General features: G+C 34.7%; 1 protein-coding gene and 1 non-coding gene across 3 annotated transcripts in view; both read left to right on the forward strand.

Moving 5' to 3' along the window:
- The first annotated feature begins 226 nt into the window (after positions 1-226).
- On the forward strand, positions 227-333 carry LOC125596936. The gene has a single exon (XR_007331329.1). It is a non-coding gene; the product is annotated as a small nucleolar RNA R71 (small nucleolar RNA).
- A 5,770-nt stretch (positions 334-6,103) lies between these two features.
- The window catches only part of LOC125575496 (ran-binding protein 1 homolog a-like), a 33,334-nt gene continuing 14,282 nt past the window's right edge, over positions 6,104-25,155 (forward strand). The window contains exons 1-4 of one of the 2 annotated variants that reach the window (XM_048771926.1): positions 6,104-6,364; positions 6,454-6,605; positions 6,711-6,836; positions 7,394-8,010. In XM_048771926.1, coding sequence (XP_048627883.1) covers positions 6,210-6,364; positions 6,454-6,605; positions 6,711-6,836; positions 7,394-7,635 — 675 coding nt within the window. In that variant the 5' untranslated portion in view covers positions 6,104-6,209 and the 3' untranslated portion in view covers positions 7,636-8,010. Of the gene's footprint in view, positions 6,365-6,453; positions 6,606-6,710; positions 6,837-7,393; positions 8,011-25,155 lie in introns of those variants that run through there. The other variant, XM_048771927.1, reaches the window with a different exon arrangement.

Here is a 25,155-nt window from a genome sequence, read left to right on the forward strand (position 1 = left end):
CTTGGCATTCAGCTCATCTATCTTCTTGGATTCATAACCAACACCCTTCTGGCTGGTGTCAAACCTTGACTTGCGGTTTGCTTTGCTGGATGACAGGTTGTTCAGCAAGGTGTAAGCTTCTTCAACAGTCTTGGTCATGAAATCACCATTACTTGCTGTGTCCATGGCATCTTGACTCTCTTCATGAACTCCATTATAGAAAATGTTCAGCAAACTCACATCAGTGTAACCATGGTGAGGGCAGTCCTGTGTGTACTCCTTGAAACGCTCCCAAGCCTCATGAAAGCTTTCTGAATCAAGCTGCTGAAAGCTTCCAATTCTGCTTCTCAGATATGTGGACCTTGACTTGGTGAAGAAATGCTGTAGAAAAGCAGCTCTTGTCTCTTCCCATGTAGTAAGAGATCCTGGAGGGATGGACTTTAACCATCTGATAGCTTTATCAGCTAAGGAAAACGGGAACAACCTGCATTTCAAAGCGCCTTGAGGAACTCCATTATGTCTGCTGGTGTCACAGACTCGCTCAAAATGCTCCAAGTGATACATCGGGTCCTCAGACGGGTTTCCATGAAACGGATTTTTCTCCACCAAATTAATGAGACCAGTCTTGATCTCAAAGTCTCTTCTCTCAATGGGAGGTGGGCGAATCCCAGAACGATCGGCATAGAATGCATCTGGTGTATCATAATGTGCAAGCGTCATCCTAGGCATGCCATAGTCTCCAGCCTGTTGTCTTGCAGCTACACCAGCCTGCTGATTATCACCAGCATTGTTGCCTTCTCGTTCATCTACAGGAATTGGATTTTGCGGGTTGTCCTGAAACTGGTCTTCTTGGTGTTCAGCCATTTCAACCTCTTCAGCGGACTCAAGTCTTTTCTTTTTCACTTGTCTCTCTAGGCGGCCGAGCTCTAACTCCAAAGGTATTAAATTCGATGATCCTTTGCTTCTAGTATGAAATCCGCTCATTCACCTGAAAACACAAACAGAAAGAGAAAGACAGAAACATTAGACAAAATAAAAATGCTATAGTCTTAAACTGATCATTAACTCTAGGGTGACCAAATGGTCCCCGGCAACGGCGCCAAAAACTTGATGTGTCGAGTTTTAACCCGATTATCTAACTGCAAGTGCACAGTAAAGTACGCAGTAGTAATACGGGATCGAATCCACAGGGACCGATGATCACACGTAGAGTTGCAGACAAGTTAATAGCTACAGCGAACAAAGATATAATTTTGATGGTTTTTATTTAATTTTCTTTAGTGTCACAAAACATAAACAAGCTGTAAAAAGATGATTTAAACGATTTGAAAACTATTTTAAAACAAACGTTGGGCATTGGGAATTCTCAGGGATTTCTTTTTAATCAAGATACAATTAATGGCAGACACAGGGATATATTAAGAACCGTCTAGAACTCAAACACGATATTAGAATTAACCTACTTCCGTAGCGCTAATTCTCTATGTTATAGAAATCTCCACACTAACTTCCGCTGAGTTTCAATTTCTAAACAAGCATTAAGAACAGGTTCAATATGTTCACAAAGCGCAATAACATCAACTTCCGAGGGTTAAGGACACTTTGCTCATCTAAAGTATTTTCGGAAGTTCAAACAATCACTTTCGGTGCATCAAACAATCTGAAATCATGAACTAAGTGATCAATTCAGTTCAAGCAGTAAGAAATCCATTAGATGAAGAACCAAAACGTAATCCCTTAGTCTACACACGTTTTATGAATCAAAACATCAAGAAATCCCCTATGAGAACCCCTAAACCCAACTAGATGACTACTCACACATAACTAAGCAAGAACAACACGATTTTGATGAAGAAAACATGATAAGATTGTATTAAAACAGAGTAAAGGTTCAGAAGATCTTCTCCAAATGGTTTTGAGATGAACTCCTTCACAAATCTTCACAAATCACACAAAAATCACAAAACTCTCAAATCTCTCTCAAGAACTTGTAAATCTCCTTCTTGGTCGTCTCTGGTCTTTTCTGAGTCCCAAAGGTCGAGTTCTTTTTGTCAATTCTTGAGGGGAGTGGGTAAAAAGGAGTGAAAAGCTCGTTTGTGCGTGTGGAGCCCGTAGAGCGTGGGATCGGTCGATCCACATGGACCGGATCGGTCGATCTGTTGCTGAAACCGTGGATCGGTCGATCCACATTGACCGGATCGGTCGATCTGTGGCTCTGTGCGATCAATACTTCTCGTTCGGTCCATCGTTCGGTCCATCGTTCGGTCCATCTTGCTTCTGAATAAATCCCGAATGCGTTCTTTTCTTTCAAGCTATCTAGTAACCTGCATATTACACTTAAGAACACCAAAACGCATCAAATAGACCAAAACATTAATTAAAACCGACCATTTAATTGCTCCAAAACGAGTTTAAAACCGTTAAAAATACGGAATATCATAAGCATAGTAAAGAAACTATGGCTAAGGCATTGCCTTAAAAGGCATTATACACACCCAAAAGAACATGTGATCCATTGAAGTTATAATGTATGGTTTCCAAGTAGAAACAATGGGTAAGGAAGGAAACAAGTTCCTTTAGATTTTAAGAAGAAAAACGCCTAAGACCTTGAAAGAAAGTAGTCGAGACTATATCGATGATCTCTACTTATCAAAACTATGCTACAGATCAGTATGATAAAGAGGCAAGAGATGTGGTAACCATATTGATAACACCACGAAATTTTACACTATATGGCATAACAGGATTAGCCATCCTAAAGTCTAAACTTGATGCAAAGATTGAAAAAGCACAGAGTTATCCCGTAAAAGATCTCACGTTGTGAAACATGTACACAAAGGGAAACTCATTAGGCTTAATTGTCCCAAGCACCACGACCTTATAGTATGGTCATGAGGGGGAGAGAGGATAAACCCATGATCAATACTACAAGTTCGTGTACCACTATGGTCTAAGACACCATGTTATATGGCTCGGTCATTACTCGGCCATAAAGGACCATTCCTCGGCCGTAGAGGCCATGATACAAACGGCCAAACCAAAGAGGCCATTACCCGGCTAAAGAGACCATAAACGGCTCGGCCGTGACTTGGTCGTGACTTGGCCGCATAGTGCAGGCTTGGCCGCACACGTTCCATCACCTATAAAGATTCGGCCATGTAAGCCATTATCTATAAGACTAAGATTCTAAAGTCTATAAGCTTGGAGACATTATGTGTTACATGTATAGAATGATAATATGATCATATGCATCAGGCCATATAAGTGAGATAAGATATTCCCATCTCAGATTGAATACGGGTCATAAAACCAGACATACACCATCTTAAGAGATTTTGAATAAACCACCACATACATATATGTGCCGTCTAAGATGGAACCTCAGAAGAGGATTGGAAATATATAAGAATAAAATCTTCTCCACGAAATCAAAAGTACTGAGAGCCAAAACATGGGTGATCAAATAGTGGCCAGGTATGGATTGCTTGAAACAAATGAATCCGAATATTAAAGGAGAAAGATTATAAGGTGGATAAAGAATGTTAAAAGTACGAATGGTTTTAACCATCATTGTCTTGGCAAAGATCCTCGGACTAGAGTTTAAGACGTCCAAAGAAAGATTATATAAAGCTAGCTAATTGAGAAGCTAATCGAAATGCCAGACACTGACCCGAGAAATGACTAACCAGCTTAGCACCAAATGAATGTCCTAGAAGAGACATAATCAAGTTGCTATAGAGTCTATACAAGATAGACCAAGTGTTCCATAAGATAAAGGAATCTCAGATAGAAAAGAATGGTGCATAGAATACATATCCAAGATTATAAGAGAAACCATACCAGACATTGAGAAAAGGCTGCGCAGGTACACATCTAAGGTACCAAACCATGTAGCCTTGGGACGCCAAGCTACTAGGTAATAAAGGTCCTGGATAATAAAGATCTCAAATCTATAGATCATGTCTGGAACATAATGAAACCACATGAAAGTGTCGACACACACACACATTTGTATAAAGATACATAAAGTTATAGCACTTGAACATAAAGAGATGAACGAGGATCATGAACCCACGAAAGAGTACTCATACAATCATAAAAGATAATAGAGATTAGAAAAGATAAAACGTGGAGGTTCAAAGTATCTAAAAGAGAGATGGGCGTATTGGCCATATACATATACAGAAACGCTGTCTGATAAACCAGTGAAATAGATGGATCTTGTGAGATAAAGAAACCGTGAGAGAAGGCACATGATCACGAGGTCTAGAGTGTTCATGTCTTCCTACTAAACAGCATTAGATCATAGCTTGTTACACAAGGTACTCACAGAGATCAAAGGAACATATTATAAGGAGATGAACTCCTATGTGGTGGATGCTGCTACAGATTTTCGAAATTGAAAATGGTCTGGTCATAAGAATGAAATTAGATACAATTGATGTAGTAAGCAGCATATGGATCACTGGATAAGATGAAAGAACAGCTTCGTTCCTAAGCTGATTCATGTACTGAAACATAAAGCAGCTGCATATAGTATGTAATAGAAATTGATCACGCATGATCATTGATCTTGGAGTTGCATAAAAGACAATCCAATACAGTCCATATATTTGAAATTCCTTGTGATTATACTAAACCTTAAAGAGGTTAGTAGGCATAGAATAAATATATGTGTGTGTCCGACCAAAAGCATCCGGCCCCGGCCCTTCAAACTAAAGATGTCCGACTTTGTCCATCTAAGGGCGTCCGGCTCTTCAGCAAAGAACGTCTGGCTCTTCGACTAGACGCGTCCGGCTTTTAAGACTAAAAGGCATCTAGCCCTTTGTTTTTGATCACGGGCTAGTAGAGACAAAGGATCAACCGGATACAAATGTATAGTAGTCCATAAACTTGTGAAAGCCGAGATTCATGACCTAATAATATATACTTAGCGTGTGATATGATCCACAGCAACGAAGGTCATGAGACACCATCAGGAGATGGATAAATGACTACAATGTCCGAGATAGATATGGTACTGCCTAAGGCAAAGAAATCGATGTCCACATCCATGAGAGTGTTCGGCCGCAGAGCCATAATAAGAGATTATAAACTCACAGCAATGATCATTGATCTTGAACACTCATGAGACAAGTAGTGGACATGTATAGACGAGGTCTATGACCCAGACATGGATCGGCCAGATCGAGACACATGTTCATGATAAACACGTCTAGTACATTGTCCATAAGTACTTATTTTGTCCGATCAAAGTAAAGAGTTAACAGTAGACGATCACGTCTAGACTATGGACACATGCAAACACGACTTGCAAAGACCAATAGTGATCCCCAAGAACAATATGGTTCACATTATTTAGCACACATGCTTTACCGGGACACTTAATGTCAAAAGACATGAGAGACGACCTGAGAGGTCGAAGTGGTCTAGTTACGGCTTAGTAATGAAACTGGCCAATTACTCCCTTCCTACATATACAGGAAAGATCACGCATCAGATTCGTAGAATGTAGAAACCTACAGTGAGGTTCACATCAGGGGGAGTAGTGCGTGTTGTACTCTTTTTCCTTCATCATGGTTTTGTCCCGCTGGGTTTTCCTGATAAGGTTTTAATGAGGCAACATGAAGCGTACTACAGATCATGTATGGTTATGACATCCAAGGGGGAGTGTTATAAATCATGGAGTGGATTGCCATTAACCAGGCCCGGACCGAGACCGGCCCAATACCTAGAAGATGGAGAGATGGCCGAAGCCCTAGAGAGATGAGAGAGAATGGCGGCCACAAAGCTTGGAGAAAAGGAAACTTTTTCCTTTTCCTAATAGATGTAATCTTTCCATTATTATGTATTAGTAGTTTTTCTAATCCTAGTGAGTTTAGGTTCTGGATACTTTCCATTTATGTTCATCTTGTAATCTTTATATAAAGGAACCTCCTTGATCATTAATAATAACACAGAAATATTGAGTCTCTAAACTCTCTAATTACAACAATTGTGCGTTTCTCCAACTTTGTAAATTTGAAAAAAAAAAAAAAAAAAAAGTATAACGAGGTCTTATATGGGCCACAGAATTTATTCATACGAGATCGGCCCATTAACAGCTCAATGCGCCACTCATAAAATGTCCTTCCCATGTTGTAAAACCTCTCAAATTCTCTATCGTTCTCACACGCCGCAACGCAGCGAACCAATCGAATCCACGAAGAAAACTCGATCATTAGATTACTATGGCGACCAACGAACCCGAGCACGAGCACAGAGACGTTGAAGAAGCTGGAGCTAACGAGGACGAGGACACCGGAGCTCAGGTCGCTCCGATCGTTAGGCTAGAGGAGGTTGCCGTCACTACCGGCGAGGAAGACGAAGACGCCGTCCTCGATCTGTAAGTCTAACGAGATTTGCGATCTAATCGAATTTCCTAGGGACTCTTGAGACTTGTTGATTGAAAAAAATTGTTTGTGTGAATCTAAGGAAATCGAAGCTGTATCGGTTCGATAAGGAGGCGAATCAGTGGAAGGAGAGAGGTGCTGGTACTGTGAAGCTCTTGAAGCATAAGAGCACTGGCAAGATTCGTCTCGTCATGAGGCAATCGAAAACTCTCAAGATCTGTGCTAATCACTTCGGTAAATCTCCGTTTAGGTTTTACTTTATGTGGTTTAAGTTTCCTTTGGATCGGTATTTAAGTTACTGTTTTACTTATTGTATCTTCACCTTTGGAACTTGTGCAGTTACACAGGGCATTAGTGTTCAAGAACACGTTGGAAATGAAAAGTCTTGTGTATGGCACGCTCGTGACTTTGCTGATGGTGAACTCAAGGATGAGCTTTTCTGCATCCGATTTGCTTCTATTGAGAGTGAGTTTGACATTAACTGCCATGCCATGTCTTATATTAGTCTCCACTTTCTGATTACAACTTGTGTCAATGCCATGCCCGTTATTCATCTTGCTTTGGCTTATATACTGTCAGTAGATAACTGGTTGCACTTAAGTTAGGGTCTTAGATTACTAATGGATCTTGAACTTTTCTTTGTCGCTACTTGTTTTTGGAAGATCTCAACTCAAAGATTTCATTTTAGGCTGGTTTTGAGCTCTCAATTGCTTTGTTTTTTCCTTTCCAAAAAGTATTACTCTCTCTTCACTGTGTATTTAACCTTGGTAATAACAGAGTTATCGTGTTCAAGAGTTGTCTATTGCTGCTAAATTATGTTTACGTTACGTTAGAAAGAGCCAAAGAACTTGAGGGAGTTAGGCATGTGTTTCTGCTGCAACTAGTTTGATTGCTATTAACCGAAAAGTTTAGGCAGTGGTCTACTTTTTTATATATTGGGGTGTATCTTTTCAATTGTTTCTGTGCTTGATAATGCCATGAACCGAGAAGTTTTTGTAATAAAGTCTTGTTATCCTTGTCAGACTGCAAAGCATTTATGCAGAAGTTCAACGAAGTTGCTGAATCTGAAGTAGAGAAAGAAGAGAGCAAAGAGGCCTCTGACACCGCTGGTCTTCTCGAGAAGCTAACCGTCGAAGAGACAAAAACAGAGGAGAAACCTGTGGAGAAGGAGAAGACAACAGTGGAAGCAGATGAAAAGAAAAAAGACGAGCCAGAGAAAGCGGGTGAAGAAAAGAAAACCGAGGAGGCTAGTCCCTCAACTTAAGTTGCATCAAAGTTTACGCTCCCCAGATCTTGGCGAGACATTATAGCCTATAAGTGTTAGATGCATATCTCTCGAGTCTACCATTGTCTGGGCACTATCTATCTACACATGTTTTGTCCAGTCATATCGCTTGTGGTCGGGTTTTGCAGTGTCGTTTTTGGGTCTTTAGTTTTTGAGTCTGAAAGTGTCGGTCGAATGATATGAGAGATTCAGGGGAGAGGTTTATTTATAAGTACATTGGATTTAATTGTTTTACTAGATTTTGACCCGCGGGTTTATTTTTGTTTTTTTTTTCAATTGACAAATATTTAGTAAATGCCACATTTTCATATATTTGTGTTTTATTTTATAAAAGACTTAAAAATTTTATTTTTATTTATCGTATTTCATTTTAAATGACAATTTATGTTAAAAAAATTAAACTTTATTTTTTTAATGAATTAAGTTGGTATAACTCTGATAAATTAATTTTATTATGGGGTTAATATTTTAATTAAAAAATTATATACTTTTAATAAAGATTTATACTTTTCAATAAAAAAATTCAATTATTTTTATGAATGCTTAAATTATATTAAGAAAAGAAAAAAATAATAATTAAGAATAGATGAAAAAAAATTATTTGAACTTGGACTCAATGGTCCAAAGGAAAAAAAAAAGGTGAGAATTGAATCTGATTTTTTAATAGGTTCAAATGGCCCAAGAGAGATTTGATTTGGGCTGGATCCAAAAATAATGACCCAATATAGATTTGTTATTAATATTACTTAATTGCCCTTAATGAAACATGCAATGTTAGTGAAGGAAACATGCCCCTAAAGTAATTATGACAATAGGATCCTGCTTTAATAGTATAGATGGTTTTTATGGATCGTTTTTTTTGCATGGTCTTATTATATGGGGGATAGAGATGATATTCGTTCACAAACCAAGTTTTCTAATATGTTTTTTTTCCTGACAAGTAAAATTCTGTTGTAATTGGAAGGTTAAAGACTAAATATTTCTGTGTTATTATTTCATAATATGAAGTTACTTATATAAGTATTACAAGAATAGATAAATAGAAATTGTACAAATCCTAATCTTACTAGATTTAGGATAACTACTAAATACATGAATGGAAAGATTACATCTACTAGGAAAATGAAAAGGGTTTCTTTTTCTCTAAACTTGTGGTCGCTTCTCTCTCTCCTTTAGGACATGCGGCTGCTCTCTCTCCTCTCTCTAGGGTTTCGGTTATCTCTCTTGGTATGGGCCGGTTTATGGACCGGGCCGGTTATGGACATTCATTACTTGATTTATAACACTCCTCCTTGGATGCCATAATCATACAGGATTCGTAATACGCTTCACGTTGCCTCATTAAAACCTTATCAGGAAAACCCAGTGGGACAAAACCATGATGAAAGAAAAAGACTACAACACGCACTACTCCCCCTGATGTGAACCTCAGTGGAAGTTCTTTAGTCTACGCATCTGATGCGCGAACTGTCCTGAACATGCAGGTGGGGAATTCGACCAGTTTCATTACTAAACCGTAACTAGACCACTTCGACCTCTTAGGTCGTTTCTCATGTCCTTTGACATCGAGTGTCCCGGTAAATCATGTGTGCTAAACAATGTGAACCACATTGTCCTCGGAGATCACTGTTGGGTCTTTGAAAATCGTGTTTGCATGTGTCCATGGTCTAGACGTGATCGTCTACTGTCAACTGCTCTTTACTTTGGTCGGACAAGCTAAGTACTTATGGACAATATACTAAACATGGTTATCATGAACCTATGTCTCGGTGTATCTTCTATACACGGATGTATATCAATGGCTTTATAATTTTATCATACTATGCCTTATTGGCCAGAATATACTCATGGACCCATACATATGGTCATCGATCTTTCTTGCTTTAGGCAATACCATATATATATATATATATCTCGGACATTGCAGTCCTTTATCCATCTCTTGATGGCGTCCTATGACCTATCTTTCCATTGGACCATACCACGCACTGGTATATATCTATTAGGTCATGGATCTCGATTGTACATTCTTATGGACTGCAACCTATTGGTATCCGATCGAGAGGGATATATTTAAACGTCTTCCCTCGGCCTCACGGCAATGTCACGTGAGAGTAACAGCAGTAGCAAACTATTCTGCTATGTTGGATCCTTACTAAAGGATCTGATGTCGGATTGGTCAATCCGGAGATCATGCTATTGAGATAGTAAGCTGAGGCAATCACCTTTCTTTAGGCTGATCTTTCTTTTCTACTAGCCCGTACTATGATCTAGTCGGTTCATGCTAGGGTTACAGATTAATAGATAATCTGTATAAACCTCTCTTTAGGTTGGTTTAGTATAAACACAAGGGATTTCGAATTTCTTTATAAATTCTCATATGGACTGAATTTGATCGTTCTTAGAGAACTCCCTTTCATAATATATGCAGCTGCTTTATGTTTCAGTCCATGAACAGCTTAGGAACAATGCTGTTCTTTCATCCAGTGATCCATATGCTGCTTACTACATCTTTATATGTGAATCTCATTCTTTCATATGACTAGACCATTGTTAATTTCGAAATTTGTAGCAGCACCCACCACATAGGAGTTTATCTCCTTATAATCTGTTCCATGGTCTCTGTGAGTATCCTTGTGTAACAAGCTATGATCGAATGCTGTTAGTAGGAAACATGAACACCTTTAAACCTCGTGATCATGTATCATATCTCACGGTTTCTTTTCCCTCACAAGACCGATCTATTTCACTGGTTTATATCAGATGGCGTTTCTATGGCCAATATGCCTATCTCTTCTATAGATACTTTAAACCCGACATTTTTCTTTTCTTTAATCTTTATGAGTACTCTTTCGTGGGCTCATGATCCTCGCTTATATCTTTAAACTCAATTGTTATTCTCTTTATGTATTTATATACAAATATCTTTAATGTGTGTGTCGACACTTATATATGTATGTGGTTCCATTATGTTCCAGACATGATCAAATAGATTTGAGATCTTATTATCCAGGACCTTTGTTACCTAGTAGCTTGGCGTCCCAAGCTACATGGTTTGGTACCTTAGATGTGTAGCTGCGCAGCCTTTTCTCAATGTCTAGTGTGGTTTCCTTATAACCTCGGATTGTCATTCTATGCACCATTCTTTCTTTTCCGAGGTTCCTTATCTTATGGAACACTTGGTCTATCTTGCATAGACTCTATAGCAACTTGACTGTGTTTCTTTCAAGGACATCATATTTCGTTTGGTACTAAGTTGGTTATGACTTAGTCATTCTGTTCTTTTCGGGTCAGTGTCTGGCATCTCGATTAGCTAGCCTTTTATAACCTTTTCTTTGGACGTCTACAGTTCTAATCCGAGGATCTTGCCAAGACCATGATGGTTGATACTATTAATTCTTATCATTCTTTCTTTGCTCTTTATACCAGCTTATAACTTTCTCTTCATAGTGTTGGATAGCCGGATCCATTTGGTCATGCAATCCGTACCTGGCCACTATTTGATCACCCATGTTTTTGGCTCACGGTCTCTTTGAATTCGTGGAGAAAGTCATACTCTTATCCAACATATATTCCCAATCCTTTTATGAGATTCCATCTTAGACGGCACACATATGTATGTGGTGGTTTATTCAAAATCTCTTAAGATGGTGTATGTCTGGTTTATGACCCGTATTCAATATGAGATGGAAATATCTATGCTCATTTATATGGCCTGATGTAGTTGAACTTTTTATACATGTAAATCCGTAATGTCCCTAAGCTCTAGTATGGATGTCCGAACCTTTATAGGTAATGGACTGTGCGGCCAAGCCTGCACAACACAGCCAAGCTGTTTATATCATGGTTCTAGACCATGTTTCACGAATTTGTAGTGTGATCATGGATTTAGGGTTTTTTATCCTCTCTCCCCCTCATGAACATACTATAATTTCGTGGTGCTTAGGATAATAAAGCCTTAATGATCTTTGTGTACATGTTTCACAACGTGAGTTCTAATGGGAATAACTCTTTGTGCCTTTCAAATTTCAACCTTTTCATCAGTTGTGGACTAAGATGGCTAATCCGGTCTTTGCCATATAGTGTATAAAATTTCGTGGGATATATATGAGTATAGTCACCACGGCTCTTGCCTCTTATTCATACTGATCTGTAGCATAGTTTTGATCAGTAGAGTACACATGTTTAGTCTTGACCACTTTATTATAAGGTCTTAGGCGATTTTTCTTTCAAAATCTTAAGGAACTTGTTCCTTTTGTTTGCCCATTGTTTCTATTTAGAAACCATATTATCATAACACAATGGGTCACATATTATTGGGTGTATATAATGCCTTTTAAGGCAATGCCTTGGCCATAGTTTCTTACTAGGCTACTATACCCGTACTATAATGCAATTCAGGCAATTCTTTGTATCAATAAAATCATTCACATTATCAAACAAACTCAGGCAAGATATAATAGCAATGAAATCAAAGCAATTCATAAAACAATAAGACAAGATGTCGATTTTAGTCTTTGAGACAATCAGAAGTCTCAAAATCCAAGAGGTCGTCCCTTTCAAGGTCGGAATCATCATCAGCATCATACCCGGTATCATGAACCATATGGGCTTCCGGGTTCTTGTTCTTAAGGCTCTCTTGATAGAGCTCACATAGATGTTTAGGGGTTCTACAATTCTTTGCCCAATGGTTTACCATACCGCATCTGTGACAAGCTGATTTGGTCGAGTTAGACGGTTTGGATATGCCACCTCGACCACGGCCATAATTACCTCGGCCACGGCTGGAACCACGACCACTGTTATTGTGGTTTCCCGGCCATAGCTGTCACGGCCACGTCCCTTGAATCTACTACGGCCTTTGCCGTGTGACTTCTTATTATCATGGACGTGGTTGCATTCTTTGGGATCTTTCTTTTCAGCCTCATTGGTTTTTGGTAATGATGATGTTCCTATGGGTCTCATCTCACTGTTTTTCATCAGGAGTTCATTATTAGCCTCGGCCAGGAGCAGGCACGAGATCAGATCAGTGTATGAGGTGAAGCATCTCTCTCTATACTGCTGTTGCAGCAACACGTTCGTTGAATGGAACGTGGAGAATGTTTTATCAAGCAACTCTTTCTCGGTTACTTCCTCACCACATAATCTCATCATTGAGACTATCTTAAACAATACTGAATTGTATTCATCCACAGACTTATAGTCCATGAATCTGAGATTCTTCCACTCATGTCTAGCCTTTGGTAATAGCACTTTTTTCTGGTGATCATATCTACGGTGTAAAGCGGTCCAAATGTCTAGTGGATTCTCCATGGTGAGGTACTGATCTTTTAGACCCTCAATGAGATGGTGGCGTATAATACTTATAGCCATGTACTGATTCTTATCAGTCTCATTGTTACCCTTGATGATAGTATCAACTAGTTCCTTTGACCTCAAATTAATCTTTGTGTCAAGTGCCCGTTGCAAATAGTTGTCTCCGGAGAGATTAAGGGCAGCATAGTCTAGGTTTGAGATTTTCGACATCTGAATCACATTGTCATTCGAAATTTAGGGTTTCACAATGTGATCATGTGGCCGCAAGTCAATCAAATAAAATCGGCCACAATCAAGTCTTATTACAATCATGTTTCAATCAATCTAATCGACCATGGTGCGGATCAAACATAGTAACAAATAGATCAGGCCACACGGCCATACAATTTTGTGATGCAAACAATTCAAGTTTGTAAAATCTATATGCTGGTCGATATTTAGAAACAAGACGAATGCAATTCAAATTCAGTTTCATAACTTATGCAAACAACCTTAGCCAATTCGATTTCTTATTTATGAAATTAGGGTTTTGATTTAAACAATGCTAGGAGTTGATTTTAGCAATATGTGATCAAGGTTTCAAGGCCTTTAGGATTCAAATTCAAGATTCAGATTATACAATCAATCTATCAATCCTATAACCTCAGATCATCAATCAAACAATCAAAACAAGAACCATTAAAATCAAACTCAAGTTTCTAGGGTTTAGGGTTTCGATTCTAATATTAGGGTTTCATAACTTTAGATTAGAAACAAATAAACAATCAAACATGTTCTAGTTGGAATCGATTCAATTGCTAGTTATGAGATTGTTGTTTTTAGGTTATACCGATTTTAGGGTTTGATCAAGATCATAGAATTCCATAATAATGGATTAGGGTTTTAGGGTTTGATCATAACGTTCTCAGATTAACGGTATACCTTAGTCTTTGTAGGGTTGAGCCGGACCCCCTAGGGAGAACGGATGGACCTCGGATGCAAGACGGATGCTGTCTGATCGCTGATCATCCGGGAACGTTCGCCGGCTGCACTCGTCTGCGAGCTGAAGCTGATTGTCGTCTGGTGCGAGCTGGTTAATCACGAACATGAGCTGGCTGAGGACGTCAGGACACGAGCAGGGAACGCCAAGGAGTTGAGCTGATCATCGAGGTCTGAGACGGACAGGAAACGCCTTAGGGTTTAGGGTGGTCACCGGCTGAGTTAGGGATTTTAGGGATTTTAGGTTTTTAGCTTAGATTGCAGAGAACAATCGTGCTGATAACATGTTGTAATTGGAAGGTTAAATACTGAATATTTCTGTGTTATTATTTCATAATATGAGGTTCCTTATATAAGGATTACAAGAAGAGAAAAATAGAAATAGTACAAATCATAATCTTACTAGATTTAGGATAACTACTAAATACATAAATGGAAAGATTACATCTACTAGGAAAAGGAAAATGATTTCTTTTTCTCTAAGCTTGTGGCCGCCTCTCTGTCTCCTCTAGGATATGCGGCTGCTCTCTCTCTTCTCTCTAGGGTTTCGGTTATCTCTCTTGGCATGGGCCGGTTTATGGACCGGGCCGGTTATGGACATTCATTACTTGATTTATAACAAATTCGATTCAGAAATCGAATTAAAGCCACATGCTTTATTATGCTCTATACCCAAAAGGGTTACTCAAACTGTTCACACGGAATCAACAAGACAACAACCACCATGTACTAAATTGGGTTTGGTGAATCAGCACATACATTTTGGCTATGATACAAAATGCTAAGCCTCGGCATAATATTCGTAACCTGAAATCCGAACCGAACCCGAACCGAAATACCTGATCCGTATCCGGTCCGAAATGTAAAAAATATCCGAATAAATCTTGTAAGGTGGTACAAAACATATCTGAACCCGAAGTGTTATTAACCGAACCCGAACGGGTAACCCGAAAAACCAAAAAATCGAAAAATCCGAAAAGATATTCGAAGAAACCGATCCGAATGTCCAAAATAATATACAATATAATTATATGAAACATGAATATATACTTCAAATGTTCAATTTCATATTTATTTTGATATGTTATCTAACAATAAGTATTTAAAATTTAAATAACTACATTAAATACTTAATTATATATAAATAAATATATATTTCTTATGTTTTACTTTTAAATTTTAGATTTTATTTCGGGTCTATCCGAACCGATCCGATATAACCCGAATCCGAATGATATATGATTACTTTATGGGTTCTATGATGTGATACAAAATCGACCTGAACCCGATGTGTTATATCTGAACCCGACCCGTACTTGCAAATTTACTAGAATGAGACCTAAGAGGTGTTATAAAGAGAACCGAAATCCGAAAAACCCGATCCAAACGCCAACGGGTACCCGAACGCCTAGGCCTACAAAATACCAAAAACGAATTAGATGGGCTAAGATATGTCAACACTAGTTAAAAGTGGTTAACACATCATCACTTGAATTATTTATTTATGGCGTTTAACACTCAAGTATAAATATCTATTAGACTTTTCCAAGTCAAACAGTCAACCACTTGTGCCGCGTTTAATCCTCAAACCTTTTTTATATTTGTTATTTTTTTTTAAATAAAGATCTTATATAATAAATATGGTCAGTTATAAATATGGTGCGGAATTAGTTATAAATATTTTGATTATAAATATGATTAGTTATAAATATGGCAAGCGAATTAATTACGGATAAAAAATATTTTAAAAATGATAGGTTATAAATATAGTAAGCGAATTAATTAAAAAATTCAAGTTAGATAATGAAATTCTCTTGTAAATAATTCTATAAATTATAGGTAGAATCATAGTAGAGATTCAGTTTTAATAGTTTAGATATATAATTTATTTATATGCATAGCAAACGGGAAAATGTGAGTACGACACATAAAACAAAACAAAAAACACGATGATGGGCTTGAGAAGAACACCGTTGGTTTTATACATTCTCTTCATCTTTCATCTTCATCACGATTTCACTTCCGTTAGCTCACGGTCTTCCTCACTTGATACGAACAAAGAGAGTCTTCATCTAAATGAGTCAAAACCAGTTGTTGATGTGTTTGAAGGAAAGGCTCGAGAGTTAGCTTTCGTTATCAAACGAAGAGGCAGTGGAAAAGCTGGTGGAGGCGGCGGTAGCAGCACGAGTGGAGGAGATGGGGGCAGCAGTGGTAGCAGCACGAGTGGAGGAGGTGGTCTGGTGGTGGCGGCGATAGCAGCGTGGGAGGAGGAGGTGTAAGCGGTCGAAGCTGGTCAAACGGCGGAGGACGTTTTGGTTCGAGTTATGCTGGTCGCAACGGTACTCGTGGATTGCATCGTTCAAGCGGCAGCCAGAATATTCGAAGGGCAGTATGTGCGGCCGGTTGGTTGGGTTTATCAATTTTAGTCAGTTTAATATTGGCTTAGAAAGATTTATGTATTGGTTCACCATTTTAATTTGGATATGTGTTGAAGTCCGGTCTGGTTTGGTCCGAGATTAATGGTCTTTTTTTTTGTCATCGATTGGAGCTAATGGTCTTTTTTTGTTTGTCATCAATTGGGGCTAATGGTCAGTTGTTGTGTTTCGGTTGTTTACTATGCTGTATGCACGGTTTGTAAAGTGTAAACTAGATCTTGATCTATTTTTTCAATTTATATACATAGATATTTATTTTAGATCATCGGTGGTATACATTTTTAACGTTAATCATATATATAAATATTTATATAACTATTTCAAATAAAATAATTTCATAGTTTATATGTTATAATTAATCAATTGTTTAAGATCGTTACATGCATTTTTCACTTCTTATTATATATTTATCTTATTGTGTTTGCATTTAGTTACTGAAAAATTTAATATATGCATAAAAAAATATATCTGAAAATTGTTTTGTGTTTAATCTATACTAAATTCTGACCCACCGTCCTTCAAAGCTGAATTTTTTTTTAGCAATATTTTTTACGTTTATTCATTTTAGATAATATATTATTGTATATACAAAATTTTAAGATATGTAAATTTTTTTATACATGTATTATATAGTTTGCGAATATTAAGCTGTTCTGTCATCATATTATATTTTTAACATAAATATTTATATTTATGAAAATAAATTTATGAATTTAATATAATTTATCATTTTTAGTTCAATATAAAAGTTTATTTTAACATGATTTATTATTATTATTATAAAATATATAAAAATAAAATAGAATTTTTATTTTTCATTTTATAAACGATAACTATAAGTAAAATAGAATTGATCATATTTAGTTCAATATAATAATATTCTATTTAAAATTAAACTATATCATTATTAAAGTAGTTACAAAGATTTTATATTATTAGCTTTAGTGAATATATGGAACTTACCAACATAATTTCTAGTTTTATTTCTAAATTTGAAATTTATATATGGAAGTTAAATTAAATTGGACCTACATAATAGAGAAGAAATGTTTGGAGATACTGTTAAGAACAACAAAAAATATTTTTAAAAGAGAAACTATAATATATTGTACATACAAACTAATTTTGTAGTAAATATTTTTATTTGAAACAGAAAAGATATTTCTTTCTAACAAAATCTTTTAAAATCTTTATCAAATGTATTTTGAAAATTAATCAATTTAAATTGTTATTATCATTAGAATAAAATTAAAATATTTATATGATTTAATTTTTGTTCATCAATCAAAAATAAATTTAATTTGAAATTCTAATTATATTTTATGATAATTAAAATTAAAGTTAATTAATTTTCGAAAATAAATTGTATCCTGATTCTGAAAATATTTTCTTAGAATTATCTTAAACAATATTTATTTGTATTTTAAATAAAAGATAAAGATATTAAAAGATATGATGATTAAGTTATGTAAAACTTGATAAAATTTATAGAGAAGGGTCCATACAAAAAAAAAAATCACACATGAACAAAATCATGACTTCTGTTTTAATATATAAGATTATATTCAGTAAGTATATTTGTGAAATTTCGTAAAGCTGAAATTAAACATTCTGAACACCAAGGCTTTGACTATACGTACCATATGTCACATTTAGAGTAAATAATTAAGGAGAAAAATTAATTCATACTTCCTCCGTTCTTAAATATAAGATGTTCTAAGTAAAACACGTTTATTAAAAAAATTACTTTTTATCTAAAAAGTATTATTAAAATTATAAATTAAAACTATTCAACCAATTACAAAATAGAACTATTAAATTTGATTGGGTATACAGATTTTGATAAAGTTAAAGCTATCTAGAAATACGAAAAATATCTTACATATTGAAACATAAAATTTCTTTTAAACATCTTATATTCTGGAACGGATGGAGTATTATTTACTGAAAATTTTAATTTTATTTTATTTCCTTTTGTTACTGGTCAAATAAAGTAAAATACATACAGAAATTTACTATATCTCAAACAATAGTAAATATAATTATCATCTCTCCATTTTTATTTAGTTTGCCATTATATATTAATTAAAATTTCAACCATACATGTCACATGTTTACGTACAGATTTCCAATGTATTTGTGAAAAATGTTTTAAAATAAGGATCATTTAAGTTTCTACGTAAAGAATAAAAAGGAACATATATTAAACAAATTGCTTATTTGTGAACTAGCCATGTTTTTAATACAAATTAGGTGAATGTCATTGATTTTGACATAATATAATTTTTGACATTTATGCCTTAAAGGGTTCGGTTATGTCTTTTTTCTTTGTAGGTATCAGGTAATTGTGTTGGAGTGAATAACGTGGCCAATAGAATATAAGGTCAAGAACACTTTAAAACTATTCTAAATAAAAGAAAGAGGAACCATCCACGTATATTTTTGTTGACTACATACATATGCATGAGTGTTTTATTCCATATCAACGAAGTAGTATAAGATTATAATTCCACCTACAACTCATTAATACTAAACATATCCAAATCTCAATCTTACCACGTCCATTAAGCCCTAAATTCTAATCAGTTTACCATAAATCCAAATATAAACCATAAACTCAAATATAAACCAAACATCCATATAGAATGGAATACAAAAAATAACATAGCACATATTAGTGAATTTATGGAATGTTTATGATTGCACAAAAAAAGTTAATGTTGACCCTAACCATACTCTCTCATCTTATAAATACTAAATTCTAAACTCTAATCACTAAACTCTTACCTAAATATAAACCCTAAACCCAAATATAAATCCTAAACCCAAATAGAATAGAACAAAATGCATAGTATAGTACATATTGGTGAACAAAATACCACTTTCTTTGTTAATCATCAAATGGAACGATACACGATAGGGGCACTATCAAACCTCAACCATACCTTCCAAATACTAAACCCTAAATCTTAATCACTAAACCCTAAACCCAAGTATAAACCCTAAACCCAAATAGAATGGAACAAAATACATAGTATAGTACATATTGGTGAACAAAATAACACTTTTTTATTAATAAGTATAGTAACATACTATTTCACATTACATAACATGAATAAAACATTCATAATACATATTGTTTTACATTTCTATTCCATACGCATAAAATAGTATATAATACAAAGTTATAAAAACTGTTCATCTTCTCCGATCGATTCAAGAACATTCACAGCAAAAAAGATATGTGTAACTGACGACATCCATGGGAATAGTACATGTAACCGCCTCGTAAACCGAAGAGATTAAGGCGATTGAAGAAAGAGTTGACGAACCTCGCGGCGGTGCCGTTTACGTTGTCGGCGACTCCATAGATTTCAGATGCGCAAAGCTTTCCGTCAATAGCCAAGCAAGTCATTGCAGATGGGCATCTCCTAGGCAAATCTACTCCAAAAATGGTTTTGGTGGTTACCGTGGATCAAAAATGGGGAAGAAACAACTCAGTATGTGATTCTCCAAAGGCCACGATGTATGTGTGTTAGGTAAGTATTATTATTTTAGTTTTTTTGTTTACACGTTTTACCGGTTGTGTAAGAGGGCACATTAGTATTATTATATAAAAGATGCATGGTGTATTGGTGTATTAAGTAAAATAGCTACTCTGCCAATTACCGTTTTTTTCGTTGTTATAGGCTCCAATTTCTCTTAAACAAACGGTAAGTGATATGGAGAGTGTTGTAATGTGGGATGACGTAAAAAAAAAAAAAAAAAGAGTGTTGTAATGTGGGATTTGACTGCACACTGCACACATGATGTATAATGTAATTAATCAAACTATACACTATGACAATTTTTGTCCTAATATACTTCAAAATATATAAAGGGGAATTAGGCTGTATAACCATCAAACAAATTATAATTCATTATATGACAAAAAGACCTAGCTTGCAAATATGTATTGTGTCTTTTGTATAATAATGCCATTATACCCTTGTATACAACCGGTGAAACCTGCACAAAGAAAACAAAATTTAACTAATAATTTGTAACTGTAAAAGTAAAACGTGGTCTTTCATTACTCACACATCTTTTTGAATTGAATTTCTTCTCACCAAAAGAACAATCAATTATTCAAAAGAAGAGACAACGATGAAGTCATAGACGGTGAGCACACACAACAACTCTTTCATTTCTTTTCATTTTTTTCTTAAATCAATTGATTCTCACAATCATGCTTTTGTTTTCATACTCTGTTTTTGTTTCTAATTTTGTTTTACAGATCCAGTGGTGAAGAACATACAACGATGAAAGCGTAGACGGTGAGCACATAACAACTCTTTCATTTTTTTTTCCATTTTTTTTCTTAAATCAATTGATTCTCACAATCATGCTTTTTTTCCATACTCTGTTTTCGTTTCTTTTTTTGTTTTACAGACCCAGTGGTGAAGAACAGCGACGGCGAGTCGGTAAAAGCATCGTCGTGTCGTGAAAAAGAGAGGAGATGAAGACGATCTCTATATGGTGGTGAAGAATAATGACGGTGAACGAAATGTATGTGTATCAGCCTGTCTAAAAAATAAGAATTGAAGAAGATGAACTCGCCGTCTATACTGTATTCGGTGAAATGAATAGTATAGTATATATTCTTAAGTATAGCTACCTATGTACGGTTACCATACTATTTGAGACATATTTCTATACTACTCCCTAAAATGTAATAATATGTCATGTTTTTAAATTTGACAGGTCTCTTCTTTGTCATTTTGTGTGATTGATTGTAATATGAAATTCTTTTTTCGAGTGTTGGACAAATTTGATTATTTGGAACATTCGTTTACTATACTACTTAGACTATATGGAATATAAGATATGCATCATGCTAACCAAGTAAATGTGCTTTCAAGTGTTTAATATTGGAAAACAATTTATAGATTGTATTTGGGTTTATAGGTTCCGGCCTATGGTTTAGATTTACTAAGTAAAGGTTTGGGTATAGTAAACCATATTATATACATTCTATTTGGGTTTATATTTCCTTGATTAGGGTTTAACTTAATCTATTTTTTAGGTTTAGGGTTTAGTAATTAGGATTTAGAGTTTAAAGTTTAGTATTAGTAGTTGGTAGTTGGGTTGAGATCAGTATTAACTTCTTACATGCAATCATAAACATTTCATCATTTCATCAGTTTGTACTATTCTATTTATTGATTAGTGATTAGTTGATTGGGTTTAAAGATTAGTTGATTGTGTTTAGTTTATGTATGATTGTGATTGACATTGAAGCAAACATTACCACCTTCCATGAAGGCATAGCCGTATCAACATTTGAGAAATATGGTATTTTGTTCCATTCTATTTGGGTTTAGGGTTTATACTTGGGTTTAGGGTTTAATGATTAAGATTTAGGGTTTAGTATTTGGAAGGTAGGGTTGAGGTTTGAGTTTAGTGACCCTATCATTATCGTTCCATTTCTCGATTAATAAATAGTGTTCTATTTTGTTCCCCAATATGTATTATACTATGTATTTTGTTCCATTCTATTTGGGTTTAGGATTTAGTAATTAGGATTTAGGGTTTAGTATTTGAAAAAAAATAAGTTGAGGTTTGGGTTTAGTGATAGCAGTTTAGGGTTTAGAAGTTGTGTGTTGGGTTAGAGCCCTACACTATTTAAAAGTTAGGCCTGGATTTAGTTTAATATTATACTATTTTCATATTTTGATAATTGAGTTTAGGGTTGATAATTAAGGTTTATATTTGGGTTTAGTATTTTAAAGTTTGGTTTGTGTTTAGTATTTAAAAGTTGTGTATTGGCTTAATATGGAATGCATTCTTTATTGAAAAGTCTTATATTTTATCTATTCATTTTAGTGTCATTCAGTCACCTGATTATAGTTTATATTTGGATTATGATTTATGATTCAATATTTACTAGTTGGGATAGTGTTTAGTATTTAAGGATTATGGATGTGGTTTTAGTCCTTCTGTACTACTTCGTGTGATATGGAATATAACATTCAGTACATACATATGTGGTCAATAAATATATAACGTGGATGTTTCTTTTTTCTCCACTCCTGACCATATATTATTTGTTACTAGTGGTATTCCGACGCTACGCGCCGGGTTCATATGTTTTGTTCGAGATCAAAATGACTTTTGAATAAATTGCTGCTATTGTTTGAATAAATTGCTTCTACTCGGAAATATATAATGAATAGTCAGTTGGTTGGTAACAATATGGTTTGAATATTGGCGTCTGTTCCTACTTTATATTTTTCTTTCTTTGGAAACAGTTACGGCAGTTGTTTCTAATTGTTAATGGAGCAAGCTATGTGTTGATCACCCGTTTTGACTTTAGTTTGGGATACTTTGATTTGGGCTTTTGTTTCCAAGAGAGGTTGAGTTCTTGTGTTTGGTGTTTTTACTTTATGGAGATATGTTAGTGTTATGAGCAGTAATTGAATTTTGATTCATGTCCAGGTGCGAAAAAATTATGGATCCACTATATATTATTTTGATGCGTTTGTAGCTAATAGTTATTCGAGGTATGAATTTTATTAAAAGAGGTGTTAAAGAAAACTGATGTGTACGACGTTAATACGTCTGTAGAGATTTTTATATGAAAGCAACAGATCTTCAAATCTGCATGTATATCAGTTTATGTTGTCTAGGTCTTTCTCGTGGCAGCTAGCTAAGGGGTTCTGTTGTTATGACGACTTATTATGAAATTTGATTTGCTTTGTAGACTGTGATTTGTTGGAGCATTATTTTGCTATGTTTCTAACAGGTCTCAGCTCTCGCTTTGTTTTGTTCAAATATAAATTGTTTGCTTAACTCTCGTTTTTCAGAGGAGAATAACAGCACGACGAAATTAATTTTTGAAGAGTTTTAACTTTTTAAAAAGAAAATACATGACAAAAATAGATGTTAATACATACTCCCTCCGTTTCATATTAAGTGTCGTTTTAGAGAATTTTTTTCGTTACAAAATAAGTGTCGTTTTCGATTTTCAATGCAAAATTTATTAATTTTATGCAAAATTTATTTTTCTATTGGTTGAAATATGGTTAGGTGTATAGGTAATAGTATTTTTTTTATAGGAAATGTACAAAATTAATTGTTTCCTTAATCCGTGTGCCGAAACCTAAAACGACACTTATAATAAAACAGAGGGAGTATAATTTTATCCGCCGACTATTTTTACATTCCACATTTTCCAACTTTTACAGGTCACAAATAGTAAATTAAAGAACTTCGTAAATAAAAAATATTTAAATGGGCCAAAAACATCAAATTACATAATAGTTTTTTTTTGAAAAGGGGTTTTCATAAATTACATAATAGATTGTAACAAACAAATCCCCTAGACTATATTTGCGAAGTGATTTTGCCACATGTCTTTTCTACAATCAATTTCACAAAACAAATATGACATGACTACTGAAATTGATGACATGGCTTCCGGAAAAATATGACATGAATAATTTCATTTAATGTTGATTTATATTTTGGCAAACTTATTAGAATATGGTAATAATTCATATATTACATTAAATATTGATATTTATTTTTGGTAAACTTTTTTTAAAATATGGTAATAGCTCATACATCATCTATAAAATAAATATATTCATATATAACATTTCAGATTTCGAAATACTATTATTTTGTATACTTATACAATTTGTATTACTAAAGTTTTCAAAAATTTCTACAATTTTTTTAAAATTTAAATATCTAATCGTAAGATTATTAGTCTTATATATCTACAAATTTTATAATATTGTTTAGGTTAAATATTTGATAATTATACAATTTTATATTATTTTATTAGTTTTATACAAATTGATTTAATATATATCAAATATATATTAAATATTAGTAAGAAAATAGTAAAATCTATAATATTTAATAAAATTTATTTTTAAATATAAGTTAGATTTAAAAAACATTTCACTGTACATGGTGCAGGAAAACACCTAGTTAGACTGTGATTTTCATTGAACTGACCGTGATTTTTTTTCAGCTATAGTATATTAGATGGGATTAAGTTATCTAATCCTATTAATATTATAAGAAAATTTAGAAAAAGATTCACTAAAATGTGGTGTTCATATTTTCATATTCTTCGCAAGAAGATTGAGTCGGAGTAAAAGACAAACCTCTAGCATTCGCTCTGGATTAATTTTTATCATTTGCACGGAGGTCGAGACATGCACTGATACTACTTGCATTTTCTTAATTCTCTGATATTATGCTCCCAGAGCACGTGGATCCTGTGATGTTAAAACATTGATCAGTTTAATAAATAACAAATGTTTGTATGATCATATATACAATGAAAACATATTTACGTGTGTATATGCCTTCGAACAGGTTCACAAAAAAAAACAAAGAGGATGTCAAAAGTGACCATATGTAACCATTCGCATTGATAGGTACGATCAAGAAGCAAATGTAATAATTTATGCAAGACCTTTGCAATATTTCAATTCAGCACCACTTCATTCCTTGTACAATCTTTGCCTTCACTCATGTCGTATTGATTGCTTTTTCAATAAGCTAAATGTATATAACCACAAAGTTTTTGCCAGTTTGACCTTCTCTGTGAACTCTTGGATAACTGGTTCAATTTTTTTTTGTATCATAAACCAGACCTTGAGAACATATTTGTTGAACCTTAGTGAACATACCTCTTTAACTTCTTATGAGATTTTGAACAAATGAATTAAGGATAATTAGAAGTCAAAATCTGAAGCATTGACACACTCTC

Source organism: Brassica napus, unplaced genomic scaffold (genome assembly GCF_020379485.1).
Source record: "Brassica napus cultivar Da-Ae unplaced genomic scaffold, Da-Ae ScsIHWf_1333;HRSCAF=1903, whole genome shotgun sequence".
NCBI classification, from domain to species: Eukaryota; Viridiplantae; Streptophyta; class Magnoliopsida; order Brassicales; family Brassicaceae; genus Brassica; species Brassica napus.